Genomic DNA, 15,662 nt, shown 5'->3' with positions numbered 1-15,662 from the left:
CCCACACACACTGATAACACAACAGCAGCAGTGAGGATGACACTGGTGCAGTTTGCACACACGCTGCGAAGAGCAGCTGAGCTCAGGTGGAGCGAGAGAAAATGTGTTTCTAGTGTCCAAAACAGCAGCTCTGTAATCAGCAATAAAAGCTTTACTGGGAAGTAAAGGTAAACTTCATATACATATTTTATTGAGTTTGACCTTCTGAATGTACCTTAAGTTATTTATGCATTTTTTACTTGTGTTTTTGTTTAAATTTCATTTATTTGCACATTAATACAAAGGGTTTTGTTGTCCTTCTTGACAAACGTTTTCATTAAAACATTGCAAGGAGTTCATTTTGAAAAACCTGCACCGCCCTCCTTTGTATATTTAGTATTGCTCATTAGAGAAAAGTATTTCCTATCCAATTACTTGATTAAATAACCGAGATTACTCAATTTCTAAGATAATCGGTTGCTGCAGCCCTAATATCAATTCAGATACTGAACATATGAGAGACACCACCAAGAAGACGGAGCAAAGACAATATGAAGAGGTACAAGCAGCAAGATCAAGATGTTGATCTTGTATGAGGAAGAGTACCAGTGGTAGAGACTTCTCAGGTAATTCATTGTGTGGTGCTTTGAGAATGCACCATTACAAAGACAAAGGCTTTAGTTTAACATTGTTTCAGTAGTTGGCCTGAACATGGCCAGTCAACATTTGGCACCACTGTGAGGAGTCCAAGAAGACGAGAGACGTTTTTCTAAAGATGACTCAATATCATGAATTTATGTACAAAATCCTTTGAATGTGTCCATGTGTCAAATATACAGTACTGAGTGACAGAACCAGTGTACATTAAAATGCAACTTTTTTTGTTTTTAAATTTACATTCAGAAGTCTGTCATTCAACCATGTTTATACAAAAAAAAAAAAAGAAAAGAGAACAAAGATTCTCATTACAGGTTTAAGGCAACAACAGTTCCTGAATCCTGATAACATGGTTTTATGGTTATAAAAAGAGAAAATTTGAAAATAACACCCAAAACAAAAAAATGGTCCATACAAAATGTCTTTAAAACACAAGGGTCTGATCCATCACATCTGATTAGCCAAAATAAAAAAAATGATAAAAGGAACGGGAGCATCATCCCATCAGAGTCCTTTTAACTGGTGTCCATCTTACACTAAGATGAAGAAAAAAAGAAGAAGAAGAAACCGATTAGAAAATTGTGTTCACAGTATTATCCAAATAATTAAGGAAACTGATTTTATGCAGCCTGATTACATACCTCAGCATTATAGGCATCCAACTGGGCATCAAGTTCCTCTGCAGAAAGCTGGGGTCTGTTTCCTCCTCCCCTCCCGCGGCCTCTAAAACCGCCACCGCCGCCTCCACCACCACCTCCTCCTCGCCGCCTTTCAACCCTGGGCTGACCGAGCCTAGTCCGATCAAAACCTTTGTTTGAGCTGCAAACAATAAAAAGAAAGAGGGTTACTCCAGAGAACCTGTAAAAGCCTAACAAGCTCCCCCCACCCAGATAAATGGAAGAAAATTAATGGAATTTGTTGTCGATTTTGCAATAAATCACTTATCAAATCTCAAAATCCGTGTAATACATAAATTGATTTTTTTTTTTTTTTAACTGCGTAACATCGTAACCCATTTTCAATGCCTATGTCATCACATTAACCCATCAACCTTGATTTACAACCCCAGATCCTTTTTGTAAAAACAAAAAAACATACCCTTGTGTATTCTGTGTGTTCTGTGTGTCGAATTCTAAAGTGGCTTGTTGGATTTTCATAGGGCGGCCTGGCGGGAAAATAAAAAAATAAAAATAACAGAAGTATAAATTTAGTTAGTTACCATTAACAACACCCATGTGCACACGCCTAAACAAGAGAACAAGCATGGGAACAAATCCTCACCATCAAGCGGTACGCCGTTATAGTGCTTCATGGCTTTCAGTGCATCTGCCTTATTTACAAAGTGGACGTCTGCAGTTCCTTTACTGCGACCAGACCGATCATAGTGTATAGATGCCTTCTTCAACGCTCCGAACTCAGCAAACAGCTCCTAAAAAGTAAAATCTGGAAAATCAGTGCCATTCCTCAGCATCTGAGGTGAGCAAAATAGATCTGAGCTTAGATAATTACCCTGATATCAGAATCAGAGACACCAAAGTCCAGATTGGAAATCAGCAGCTTGCTGCCGTTTCCTCCGCCATTTCCACCACTGTTTCCTCCGCCGTTTCCACCACTGTTTCCAGCACGTCCACCAACATGCTCCTCAAACATATCGTGCTGCCATTTATCAGGCAACTCTCTGGGCTGTGGAGACAAAAAAATTAAATACAGGCTTAGTTTGTGTTTTGTTCTAGGAAACTCAGAGTGCTACTATGATGGCTTAAAGCACTTGAATATTGAATGTCTGAAGGCTATTGAAAAATGTAATCTAATAACCAGTTTATGGTCATTACTCCCTATAAACATCACGGGAATCAGGCTAGAGGCATCATCCAGGTCTTCACAGGAGGAGTCCATTCAAAAGGGATGAGAGTCTTTCTTCAGTGCCTGAAAACACTCTTCTTTCCACAGAGGTGGTGACAGTAAGGCAGCGAGTTTCCACAGGTTGGAAAAAGCCCCATGTTAAGTATGCGGCCAAAAAAATGAAGCAAAGGCCCCACTTTGAAGCAGTTTTGTCAGGAGGCAAACAAAAAAAAATAGTTTGGTAGACAGGATTTCGGCTCTTTTTGCTCGAGCAGGCTATAAAATGCTGACAAAGCCAAAAAAACAAAAACAACAACAGCAAAAAAAAACAACAAAAAAAAAAACACTGCAGCGAGGGTAAAACATCCATATCAATCACAGCAGCCGAAGAAATACAAGAAAACAGGCACAGAAAAGTCCCTCAGAGTCCATGCTGGTTCAGCTCCTAGCTTCTCCTGTTACTGTTAACTGAACCATGCTAGTTTCCGGAAGTCCGTAATCACGTAATTACACCTTTAATGACGCATTTTAAAATACATTTCCAATATTTTAACTATTTTCACAATTTCAACCGCTTTTCTTCCATACCCTCGTGTACGGCGTGGATCTGTTGTTTCGGTTGAAGTTGCTCTGTCGGCCCCGCGCCGGCCTCGACGGCCCGCCGCCTCGACCTGAGCCTCCAGCCCGGGCGAACGTTCCTCTCCCGCGGCCTCTACCTCCGCCTCCTTTCTTGCTCATCTTGATAATGTCGTCCAGAGACATGTCCATCTTATCACCCATGGCGCTGTTTAAACTTCACCGACAAAGAAGACGGACAAAGACTACCGACAAAGCGTGCAGAGGAGGCTGTTTATAAGCTACCGGCGGCGCGATGTTGAAATTGACGGAAATGACGTCAGAGGGAAGCTTCGCTGACGCAGAAGCTCCGCCTTTTGAAAAAAAAAGACACTTTAATAGTAAACGATTAATATGTAAATGAATATGTAGCATTTTCTATATTTAAAGGATAAGTGTGATATATAATATTTTTACATTTCCAAAACACAATGAAGTATCAAAACCCGTTTTGCTTGATATAAGCAGGACAGATTTAAACAGAGAATTCGGTTCAGTTATATTTACTTTTTTTTACATAGCACCAAATCGCACCAACAGTTGCCTCAAGCACTGAGAATAAAACCTACAAAAGACAAACGTTCAATTTCTGACCATGAAAACTACAAATAATTAAAAAGTAATATTTGGCAGGGAATATCGTAAATAAAGCAGCTCAAAGCTTGTGGCCATCAAAAGATAAAAATAAAAAAAATGTGATTTAGGAGAAGATTTCAAGGAGGTCCCTGACTCCACAAGCCCTAACTTTTTATGGTTTGGTTGATGGCAAAAGTTTTTATTACCATGATGATGGACTTCAAAGGCCTTGTGTTGGCATCTGAGACATATTGGGTCAACATTTCTGCTTTCTAGCTCCAGACACAAAAGTTCTTTAAAAGCAATCAGTAAAATGTTTAAAGTGATTCTAAAAAATATAGGGAGCCAGTGTAGAGAAGCCAGAATCAGAAATATTTAGACAAACTGTTTTGACTCATTCTTATACAGTATTCTTCATTAAACTGTTATATGTAAGTGAGAGATTTGTTTTAACTGAAATATCGCTTTGTGAATGTTTATGAAAAGTTAAATTCAAGTCAACATTTTAAAAGAAACAACAATAGTAATAAAAAGAGGTAGCGTTAATATGACAGAAGAACACAAATGAATAAGAAGTTCTTCTTCTTACCGGGATTAAACACAGCAGAAAAAAAAGGAATCAAACTTTTGAAAATTAGAAATATGTTATATTAGAAGATCCGCTCTGATGTAAATTATGATTTTTTTCTCATGCAATTTAATAGTTTGACATTTTCCAAACACAAAAAGCACCAATTTTATACATGCAAATAAAATCTGAGATTGTGTACTAGCTGCATTTTCACTGTTACTGCTGAAGTAGTTTAGTAGTACTTTGATACCACAGATAAGGAACAAAGTTTAGCAACATAGTTTCGGTAAGCTGTAACCTGTAAGCAGCACTGTCAACGGTCATAGAAAAAACAACAATGACCACCCAGAGCTGTTACTGAACTGCTTTCAAACATTGCCTGAGGATTTCAGTTGGTGGCTTTAATTTGCAGAATAATTCGCATTACACTGAGAGCCTAACCGTTTATGTGTCTGAAACCCACCTACAGGCCCACACCTTTTCCTGCATCCTCCTGACTGTTTACATGTTTCACACCACTGGTGCTTCTACAAAAACTAATATTCAGCAACAAGTGTATTTAAAAATGATGAATTTAATCAATCCAACAAACCAATAAGTGAATTAGTTTGTTGGATTAGATGTGATATTCCAGTGATTTATTAATTTAATGAAAAGTTTGTTATATTTTCTGACACTGATGTAGAAAACATGTTTGATTTACTGTAAGTTTTAAAATGATGAAATGATATTGATTGTGGACCTACGTAGAGTGATCAGGTGATCCTTCTTTTTGTGGGACTGTACAGCCTTTTTATCCCGCAGGCAGAAACCTTTCTAAAGTGTTTTTATTTCATGACTGAAGAAAACAGCAAAGATTCCTGCAGGTCAACATGTCAGTACAAAGGTCACTACAAACACACTCAGACATTGGTGGGACATGACAAAAACTATTACAAAGAAAAGCAAATGCAGCTACAATAAACCCCTAATAATTCATTCAAACTGGTAGAAGGTTATTGATTCCTTTGAGGATTTTAATGTTTGGAGTTCTGGAAAAAGCCTGGAGCTCAAAAAGATACGTGTTGTTCATTAAAATTGAAATGATTACTACACATTATGTCTTAAAAACCTTGTGGATTATTGGAATTAAAAAGAGAATACTATAGGGGACTAAATTTTAGTTTCTTTAATGCTAATTGTATTTACCTAGCAGTTTCACCCAGCTGAACAAATAAACTGCAAATTAATCCACTCAAAAACATAGAGTTAACTTGTTCATAGGGGATAATCTGATTTCTTGGGTTTTCTCAGAGATACTTTACCTTGGGTATAAGCTATCGTAATGTTCATAAATCTGATTTTAACCACATTGAATTGATTTGAATTTGATGTGTATAACTGCCACATGCAGCAAAAAGGAAACATTAGTTATGAGGTTAATGACAGTCAGTTTCCAAGCAAAATGTATACGGTGAGATCATCACCAGGCCAATTATTTGATTTTACGCTGTTTAGATTTGAGTTTACGGCTCTGTGGAACATAAAAGTGTCTGATGATTATTCTCTTCAATACATCATGTCAACCAGTTAACCTTAGAAAACTAGTCCTGTTAGCTCTCAGTGTCAGTGAGGAATACTCTTTGAGAGTTCTGGCAAAATACTTAAAGACTTTCTTTTCATTTCATTTATTTATTCATTTCACACTTGGTACAACAGATCAAACAAACCAACCACACTTTCTATCAATAAAGCACTACAACCATGTGTGAAAAGGAGCAGGAAGAAGAAAAATACTTTCTTTTCAATTGCAAGCTGTTAAAGGAACTCGTAGCAATAAAACTGACAATGAACGTGATATAAAGAAACTACCACAGCTACAAACAGGTAAGCCAAATCTTTCAAAAGGTCAGGTTTGGCCCCCGGGGACATGACATTGACATGTGTTTGTGTTTTTGCTGTATAATCAGCTATTTCCATAAACGTACTTTCATTACAAAAATGTTTTGAATAAAGACCAAATCAAATGAGGAACCTGTAAATAGAAGTTACAAGATGTTAGCCCGCTTTCTATCACGCCACATTTCTTACCTTTGATCTTGTATCTGCACTAATCTAATTAATCTGTTGATTAGAAATATAAACTACCACATCAGCGGTCCATTAACTTAGCAGCCACACCTACTAACAGTTGAAGAATAACAATAAAATCCATTCAGATCCTCTCACTCAACTCTCTCAAGCAACAATTATATATCTTCAGTCGTTGACCTTTTAGTGTGGAGTCACTGACGTTACAATCAGATCATCACTGTCCTTTTGAGTTTCACAAACCTGTCCACGGACCCATCTCTTATCTCTTATCCCACACCTCTCTGCTCTTTATCTGTTTGCAATTTATCCACTGCTGGATTCAAAAAACAGATATTGTTTAGTTTCTTTCTTTTACTTTGTTTCATGTTGGAAATTAATAAGTATATTCTTGAACAAAAATATGGTTTATAAATAAACTGTATTGACTTATTTTTAGCTTTGGTCAAATTAAATAGCAGCATCAGTTTGTTAGAGCTTCGGTAAAGCCCGACCAAACTGGACCATGAATAAAATAAGGCTTGATGAGTCGAGGAAATCACAGTATTGAAGTGAAAGCATGGAAACCAGTAAAATAATAATAATTTTATTATTTTAGTATTTCTGATACAAAAGCTATACCTTCACTAGCTGAAGCAGATGGCCTCCCCTCTCTGAGCCCAAATCTGTCTGACATTTGAATTTTTACATTGCAGTTTAAAGTGATTTGCATCAACTGCTTTTTGGCAGTATTAAAAACAAGAAAAATTAAAACAACACCCTCGATAACAGCTTTGTAATGAAAATATATGGGGCTAATTTAAATGAGTGTTACTATTAGAAATATCAGGCACACAAAAATGACCACTATGACTGACAGATTTAAAAAAAAAAAAAAGGAAAAAAAGGAAAATTTCTGAGCCAGAAAAAGCTGGCAGACAGCTGGACGTAGCAGGGAATGTTAGCTCAGATCAGAAGACAGCTCACTTTAATGAAAACGAGCTCACAGTTCTTTGAGTTTTCAAAGTTAAAGTCACAAATGAAAAGAACACAAAACTAAAACAAAAGCAACACAGTAAACCACATGAGAAAAATTCAATTACAACAGTTCTGTGCTGGAAATGTTAAGTAGAAATGAAAAAAATGACACCTGTAATTTGTATATTTTTAAGAAACAGTCCCCAAATAAAAGGAAAGTAAGTATACATTCAACTTTGTGAACCTGAACCTTGTGTTGCACTTTTTTGCAAAAAAAAGTTAAAATTTTCTGCAAGTTGACTAATCAGGGAATTATGTCATTGATTGCACTGTTTTAAGTTTTACAGGTCATCACAAAAACTACCTCAGTATGAACCTCTCTAAAACCCTAGATACAAACTAAAGTCGCCTCTATTTGTTAAGGAAACTAAGATCTCCTGGCATCTGCAGTAAATTGCTGGAGATGTTCTGTCAGTCTGTAACTGCAAGTGTGATTTTCTATGCTGCGGCCTGCTGGGAAGACAGCATCAGAAACATGGATGCAAGGAGGCTGGGCAAAGCAGTGAAGAAAGCTGGCAGATTGGACACACTGCGGGTGGTACAGGAACAGAAAAACATCAGTACTGGATGATCATTTGCACCCACAGCCATCAGGCTTTTAAATTCTCATACAAATAGGACATGAGTTATGTCAGACACTCAAGTTTCCCTTTGGGATCAAGAAAGTTATTCTCATTCTTATCAATGCAAATGTTCTGGCAGGAAACCCAATGTTCACCAGCTGAACAATGAAATGAAACTTGACTTTTAAACAGTCCAAGAATGAGCAAATCAGAAAGCCAGCGAGCCTTCATCTCCTCTTTTGAATTCAGTTTGTAATAACTTCTGTGCCCTCGTCCTTTCTTTTCATAAGTACATTTTTATTTGTATTTTTTCCCATTCCTCACACTGACCAAATTTTCTCACAGAATAAATAAATAAATAGACAAACTTCTCCAAAGATAAAAACAAACAAATAAATAAAAACGATCACAAATAAACAAAAACAAACAATCAAAAGTTGGAATCAGCGCGCCAAGGAGTTTCGCCTGGTGGTCACGTGACTTCCATCCTAGAATACCTGTGAAAAGTCGGTAAAAGTCAGATTTCTGAGGCTTGCGATCATTTTATGTTCATTATATTCAGTATTTATTTATCGAAATGGTTTCTTAACTTTGTTCATAAATATCTAATTATAAATTATTTTATAAATGCCTGATTAGTAGCCAGCGAATGTGGCTAAATTTTTAGCTAACTGTGCAGCAGAAAAATGGCGACTAACGGTCGTGAGGAGGAAAACACTGCTGCCGATGCTGCGATCTGGAGGCAAAGGCTGCTCAAATGCTGGAACTTTGTCCTGGTCAACAAGTTTTTGTTCCTAAGTGTGTTGGGGGTTGCTGGTGGTAAGTGATGACTGGTTAACCCACCAATTACTTTGTTCTGAGCGGTATGGTTTTGTGCTGCTGTTAAATGTATTTTAATTTCACTTTATTGTGATTATTCCAGGTTATTGTTTAGCTGCACAGCGCTCTGTGACTAAATGTCTGTGGAAGTGTTTTATAAATAAACTTACAGGGTTAATTTACTTCTGATGCAAGTCAAACAGTATGAGGCAAGTCAACAGGCTTAATCACTGAATTTTAATCAGGGTAAATGTGAATTAAAATAATGTCAATATTAATTGCGCATGCGCCAGTGGTTTCTTTATTTCCTTCTTTTTCTTTTATGTTGATAGCAGCTGTTATTAAAATGTTTAGCTGGTCACAGATGATCAGAACTCGCTCTTTTTGGCATATTTGTTGCAGGTGAAAATCCCACCAGGTTAAACAGCTACATCTAGTGGGCTAATGGAGCCATCGCAGGTGTTTTCACCGTTTCCACTGTTGACAGTTGAAAGCTGCTGTTGAAATAATTCAAATAAAGTTTACATGGGAACATTAGAAAAGGTTGCTCCTGCAATTTATTTACTAAAATTAAATATTACAATAAAACAGAAAGAATAAAAAAGAAATACAAAATAAAAACCAAATGTGCTAGTTTATACCAAAACAGCACTATTTCTTTTTTAAATTGCAAGTGTAAATAAAAATACTCATTGTTCGTTTAAAAAATCTAACAGACAGGGTTTACACTGATGATTCATTCAGAGTAACTTTCATTTTTATCCAAATCTTTTACAAAGTTGTGGGATGGAAAAATTAGCACGATGAAGGCTAAAAAACAAAAATGAAGGGTTTCTGTCAGAAGTGACTAACTACCAGATAGGTCTGTTATCTAAAAAAAAAAGTCGTCTTTGGGGGGATTTGGAACAATGGAGATATATAAATCCTTCAGTTGAGTCTCATTGTTTTAGGCAGTGAGAAACTGTATTTGGTATAATCACAGTTGGCTGTGTATATACTGTTTTTTCAGGCTTCTGATCCATGGCCTGGTGATTCTGCCAATGATCTTTTTCTTGTTTGTGAGGCGTAACCCCCTCCCTGTCATGAGAGCGGTCACTTTAGTCACTGCAATGCTGATCTCATCCAGGTAAGACACACACTGAGGGCGGTGTTCTGTTGTAATCAGAGGGTAAGTTCAGAGGGTAAGTTCAGATGTAATCCTGGATTTACAGGCTTATGAAGGTGGTTCACTTTTTCCTTCCTGGCTTCTGTTAGGCTTTATTTATGACACATTTTTTCATTTTCTCAATACTGCTACTCGTGTTGCAGCCAGTTTCTATTATTAATTTCTGACATAGTCTGACCTTCTTTGTAAAATATGTTGGTTTAAGTGAAGCCAGATAAAGAAAAGGTTTTAGCAAAGGCCTCACAGCTGACCGAGTAAATGTTTTATAATTCCATAGCTGTTCAAGCACTAACAAATGATGTGCTGCCTCTCATAGCTCTGCTGCATTGCCCCTCATGTTTTTGTGCTGTGAGGAGAAACTGAGGATCAAAAGAAGAGTCCCTCGCTTCATGCTGCCCATCTGCACCAGCACCAACATGAACGGAAGCGTCCTTTACGAAGTGGTCGCAGTCGTTTTCATCGCCCAGCTCAACCGCATCAATCTGAACTTGAGCCAGTTATTTACCATTGCGTACCTCAGCATACAGACTCTGAAGAGTCTGTATGCTTTGCTTTGGTGTGCAGTGTGACGGCAGCAGCCACCAGCATCGGCGCAGGAGGGATCCCAGCTACAGGAGCAGTGACCACTCTGTTTGTTCTGACAGCGGTCGGCTTACCTGCTCAGGATGCCTCTATTCTGGTGGCTGTAGAATGGCTCCTGTAAGTTTCGCTTTCTGTTCATTTTAATGTCTGACACATTACTACTGCTGCCTTTTCACATCTTAAAAACTGTTTGCTGTGTTTGTGTAAAGTTCCAAAGATCTCAGCAAATTCCTGAAGTCCAGCAGTAACTCGAAGTAACTGTTTTGTGGGGCTTTATCATCTTGCATGTCACTGTGGAGGAATTTCAGCCCACTCTTTTCAACAATGCTGCTTCAGTTCATTCAGGTTTTCAGGCATTCATTTATGCACAGCTCTTTTTCAGCCCAGTTCTAGCTGTCGGCAGATGGCCTCACATTTGACTCTAGAATAGTTTGATATACAGAAGAGTTCATGGTCGGCTCAATGACTGAAAGCTGCTGAAGGCCTGGGGCTGCAAAACAAACCCACATCATCACCACTATGATGACTGTTCATATTTGTATTGATGTGCTATGTTTAGCTGTTCATGTGTTTGAGGGTTGAAACTCATTATCAGAGTTCAGAAAGAACAATTTGCTGACTGGCTGCGTTCTGTGGTCATTCTTTGCCTTTCAGAGATCGATGCAACACCATCGTCAACGTCTCTTCAGACTGCATTGGTGTGTCGATCATCTATGAAGTGTCCAAAAAAGAACTGGAGGAGCATAGACAGGAAATGATACAGTAACTATGATGACTTCTTTTCTTTTTAACCATAAGATTTTCTCAGAGGTGCTTAAGGCCCATTTAGTATTTGTTGTTGTTACGATATGATAATTTAGCCTTTTCTTTTTTTGTGTCCCGTTTGGATCTTTAGCCACCAGAATTGTTGTCTTAAGGCCAAGAAAGATGCCAAGTGGATTTATTTTACCAAGTGGATCATCATGGCCTTGCCATATTGGTCCATTTGATTGACCTTTATTATAATTATGAATTTATTTTATTTTCGGTTGCTACAAACGGGACAGAAATGACTGGGGGATAGGACAGGGAGAAAGAATGAAAGAAAGAGAGGGAGAGAAAGAAAACCAGAGGGGAGAAGAGACGGTGAGAAGGGGGGGAAGAAAGAAAAAAAAAAGAAAAGAAAAACAAACAAAACACCTGGATCACCTGTATGGAGAAAAAAAACAGAAGAGAAAGCAAACAGCAAAGAGCAACATAATAAAAAACAGCACCATCACAATAAAGCTAGCAGTAGATAACAGTAGATACTAAATAATAAACTATATTGTGCAGCACGCAAGATAGACAGCACACAATGTGCTTTGAGGCAGCAGCCAAGAAAGGTGTAGTCCGCGTCTGTGAATACCCGTGTGTACACCTGTGTGCATACCTGTGTGGATCAGCATGCTTGTATTCCAAAGGTTTCTCCATGTAACGATCTGCTAGGGAGTGTGGGGAGCCATAGCCCCGTCCACCAGGGTATGAAGCAGGTATGGAGGAGATCCAGGCCCCAGATATCCAGAGGCCCCAGAGTACAAGGACCCGAGGAGGACCACCAAAGGGGGGGGAACCTTGCCTCCTGCTGGGGAGCTCCATATTCATATTGTCCAGTATGCTCCATCTGTCTTTACCCCTCACAGTCCCCGCTCGCTATTCTCACCTCCACACTCTCCCTCTTCTTCCTTTGTCTTCGGTCAACAGTGCCAAAGTTTACAAATTTACACCAGCACCTTAAATGTGTCATGCATGTGCACATCTGCAAAACTTACAGCTGCCTGGGATTTGTGGCATTGTTGCTCTGATTATGTCATAGCCATTGGCACAGCACCAAAATTACAGAATCTGGTCCTCAGAGGACTGCCTGTTCTGAGATCAGTTTCACCCACCATATTTTGAAATATTTAGCAGTTTAGTGACTCATATTAATATATCCCTTAATCTTTTCATATTTATTTTGGCCATAGTTGGAGTGAATATCTGACTTTATGGATGATAACCTGTTTGTTTATGTGTCTGCATGTTTCCACATACATCTCTGTATTCGGCTTTTATTCTAACTATGAAGCACTTGGGTTTTGAAAAGTGCTTTACAAATAAAGTTATTATTATGTCAAAGCAGCTACAGTTCTAACATTATGCCTTACCACAAACCAAAAAAGGTGAAAAAACAAAAACTAGTTGAAGTATTAGTGGTGTCCCTCAACTCACCTGTGCTCAATAAATGGAATGAGAAAAAAAGAAAAGTCAAAAGTGGCCAGAAAAGAATGGCCAGAGAATGGCCAAAAATTTGACCAAGTTAAAAAAAATCTTAATCTTCAGGCTGCAGAGACACAAAGATTTCAACAGAACAATTACCGGTTCCCTCAACAAGGGGAAAGCTATAAGCACATGCATTATTTCTCTATCCTCTCAGGGCATCTCACAGGAAGTGCAAAGTCAGGGTAGAGTAGCCACAAGAGACTGAAACCCAAAACAAAACGGACACTAAAATAGAGCAGATACACTGAAGACACTGCGCTGTCACTGAGGAAACACAATATTTTCAGGTCAGTGCCAGTCACTTGGGTCAAATTTAGGACCAACATACTGACTGTAAGAAATAGATCTACAGTAAGTCCTCATTAAAACCACAGTAAGTGGCAGTGTTGAGGGAATACGTCCAGAATACCTTTTTCATTTTGTCCCACCAACCAATTAGCTGACCTGAGGCTGCTGTGGCTGAAACGCTCCCAGGATGTGCTTCCATAGTTGGCCATAAGTTTCCTATGCAAATGATCCTTCACCTCTGACCTCTGTAAACAGTGCTGAGATAAGTTTTGTGGGCTCAGTCATTCATTTTGATTTATTATGAATTAACCTTATATGTTTAATATTCATACCAACATGGGGAAGCAAAATGCTCATCTCGACGCTTTAAAATGGGATCAACTGGAGCCAGCCTCAAGTGGTCACTGGAGGTACTGCAGTTTTTGGCACAAGAGGCTATGATGGCTTTTTGCGGTTTTCCTCTGTGATCGATTAGTTTGATGTCATTTTAAAGATGCAAATGCAGCATTGACATATGTTCATGTGAAACATGAGACAGAGGTTTTTTCACGTTAAGCAGGGAAATGACGGCAAAGTCAGACAAACTGATAAACTTTATTTAAAAAATAAGTATAAAAAGTCATACAAAAGACTATAAAGAGAACATTTAACTCACAATAATCAAAAGGCACAAGTAACCAACTTGATAAGCCGCACACTGCACACACTGCAGCCTGTTTGGTTTTGTTAGTTCAAAGCTTTCAACAGGCAAAAGTCGTAAAGTTTCTACCAAACAAAATCCAAAGATTCATTTCGTTCACAGCATTTAAAAAAAAGATCTGAAGCCCTGACAGGAAACAACAAATCTGTGCTGCTGGAGTTTTAGGTGGAGTCCTCCTTCCAGCGAACATCGACTCCACTCAGAGGGCATCCAGACCAGCTCTGTCAGCCCTCCTTCCACCAGACCTCCGCAGTCCTGGATCAAAGTTGAGGCACCTCACAGAGTCAGGATCCTGGACCGACGTGGCTTTGCCTAACCATTCCTGCAGAGCAGACGATTTTCAGGGTTTAAAGGCTGCTTCAGGGAGTCTCAGTCGTTGGCAGCTAGCCCGAAAAGCTCCAGCAGCTCCTTGTTGTCCTCATCGATGAGATCAGCCGGCTTCTCCCCGCAGTCGTTCTCCAGCTCGGGGTCGGCACCCAGGGAGAGAAGAAAGCTGAAAGAAAGATAAACCGTCGTCAGTGAAAAAGATCACCATGCTTCAGTGTCAGGGAGCGTGACCTTCTACATCTGTGGAGCCACTGTAAACATGATGTCAGCCTCCTCCAGCTGGCTCACTGCGATTCGTGTGGCTTCCTTGGATTTGCATTGCACACAATCTTCCCTTAAGCTAAACTTTTTAACTATAAAGGAGAAAGTCTCGAGGCTCACCGTGCGATGTCTGGGAAGCCATCACTGCAGGCCATGTGCAGAGGGGTCCATCCCTCCTCGTCTCTCTGGTGGATATCTGCTCCATACTGGACCAGGAGCTTCACACACTCCAGGTTCCCAGACAGGACGGCCTCGTGGATTGCAGCCATGCCTGCTCAGAGAGGAAAGCAGGACACAGTTAGCGCACTGAATAAAGTCTGAGAAGAAACATTTCTACTAGTGTAACTGAGCCTTTCATTTGCGTGGCTCTCACCGGAGTGGTAAATGGTGTCGAGCGTCACTCTCTGGGCTCGGATGAAGCGTCCAATCCTTTCTAGCTCGCCCTGTCGCACATAGTCCTGGAAAAGGATGTCATTGGGGAAGTGGACACTTCGGATTGGCTTCAGAGAAGCAGCGCCTCTGCAGGTGATTGGGATGTCCTGGCTGCAAGGTTTGATTCCCAAGGTCTGGGATGCAGGGCAGTGATAGTATTTCATCATGGTCTCTGCAGAAGTTTTCAAATGCAGCAACTAGAAAAAGATCAGTCGGTCTGTTCTCAGTGTGGCTCTCTTGCTTTCTAGTGAAGAGTTCCTCTGAAGGCCCGGCCTCCCCGTGGGTCTTTTTATACTCTGTTGGGCTATTTTAGGATGCAACACCTCACAGATCCAGTGGCGAGATTTGGAAGATGAGTAGTCCCTCTGGCAGGCCGTCCCACTGGCCTGTCACAAGCTTCACGTCTCCAGACATTACAGCCAGTAACCCTTACCGCTGCTGTCACCCCCACATGCCCAGATGCTGTTCACTTAAAGATAGCGGTGACATCTTGCCAGCTGGGAGGGGGTGGGAGAAGATGCTTCTAGTAAACACCAGGCGGTGTTGGTGGGGGGGTCACAGAGGGGTAAGGTTGCTGGCATGTGGAGGCTGTTGACCAGTAACTGCCTGACACAAACAGTCAAGAAAGGACGACTGTCATCATGGTCATCATTATGTGTAACACAGGATGGGTAACTTCCAGATTACTGGGGTTTGCATCATCCTCTTTATCAGTAAGGCAGCACAGTCTTCCTCAGACTCCTTAAATGTGAAGATTTGCTTCATTTCACTTTAAGCTGTTTTTGTCTTTCGAGCTGTGCGATGCTAAAATACAGATGGATGAATTGCCTTGAAGTTTTGTTCAATGATAATCTCCAGATGAAAAATGTAAACACATTTGTGAAGTCCTCTGACTCCGCCTCTTTTAAATTTGTTTTA

At 39.6% G+C, this 15,662-nt stretch overlaps 3 protein-coding genes across 3 annotated transcripts; 1 reads left to right on the top strand and 2 right to left on the bottom strand.

Moving 5' to 3' along the window:
- Window positions 1-891: 891 nt before the first annotated feature.
- LOC146668809 (aly/REF export factor 2-like) lies at window positions 892-3,366 on the bottom strand. Its single transcript, XM_085410831.1, has 6 exons — window positions 3,067-3,366; window positions 2,146-2,319; window positions 1,918-2,065; window positions 1,735-1,801; window positions 1,278-1,455; window positions 892-1,172 (listed from the first exon to the last, which is right to left on the bottom strand). The coding sequence occupies exons 1-6, from the start codon at window positions 3,256-3,258 to the stop codon at window positions 1,152-1,154; spliced, it is 780 nt and encodes a 259-aa protein (XP_085266957.1). The 5' UTR covers window positions 3,259-3,366; the 3' UTR covers window positions 892-1,151.
- A 5,218-nt stretch (window positions 3,367-8,584) lies between these two features.
- Window positions 8,585-14,040, top strand: LOC146668808 (excitatory amino acid transporter 3-like). Its single transcript, XM_085408857.1, has 6 exons — window positions 8,585-8,709; window positions 9,719-9,835; window positions 10,191-10,385; window positions 10,439-10,573; window positions 11,111-11,218; window positions 13,890-14,040. Exons 1-6 carry the CDS (start codon window positions 8,648-8,650, stop codon window positions 14,038-14,040), a joined length of 768 nt encoding a protein of 255 aa, XP_085264983.1. The 5' UTR covers window positions 8,585-8,647.
- On the bottom strand, window positions 13,626-15,025 carry ppp1r27b (protein phosphatase 1, regulatory subunit 27b). The gene is made up of 3 exons (XM_085408759.1): window positions 14,686-15,025; window positions 14,433-14,583; window positions 13,626-14,217 (listed from the first exon to the last, which is right to left on the bottom strand). The coding sequence occupies exons 1-3, from the start codon at window positions 14,909-14,911 to the stop codon at window positions 14,094-14,096; spliced, it is 501 nt and encodes a 166-aa protein (XP_085264885.1). The 5' UTR covers window positions 14,912-15,025; the 3' UTR covers window positions 13,626-14,093.
- Between the last annotated feature and the right edge of the window lie 637 nt (window positions 15,026-15,662).

Source organism: Rhamphochromis longiceps, linkage group LG6, assembly GCF_057381845.1.
Source record: "Rhamphochromis longiceps isolate RC_006_pf linkage group LG6, R_longiceps_female_GT1.1, whole genome shotgun sequence".
In the NCBI taxonomy this organism is placed as follows: domain Eukaryota; kingdom Metazoa; phylum Chordata; class Actinopteri; order Cichliformes; family Cichlidae; genus Rhamphochromis; species Rhamphochromis longiceps.
This window is presented reverse-complemented; position numbering and strand designations above follow the sequence as displayed.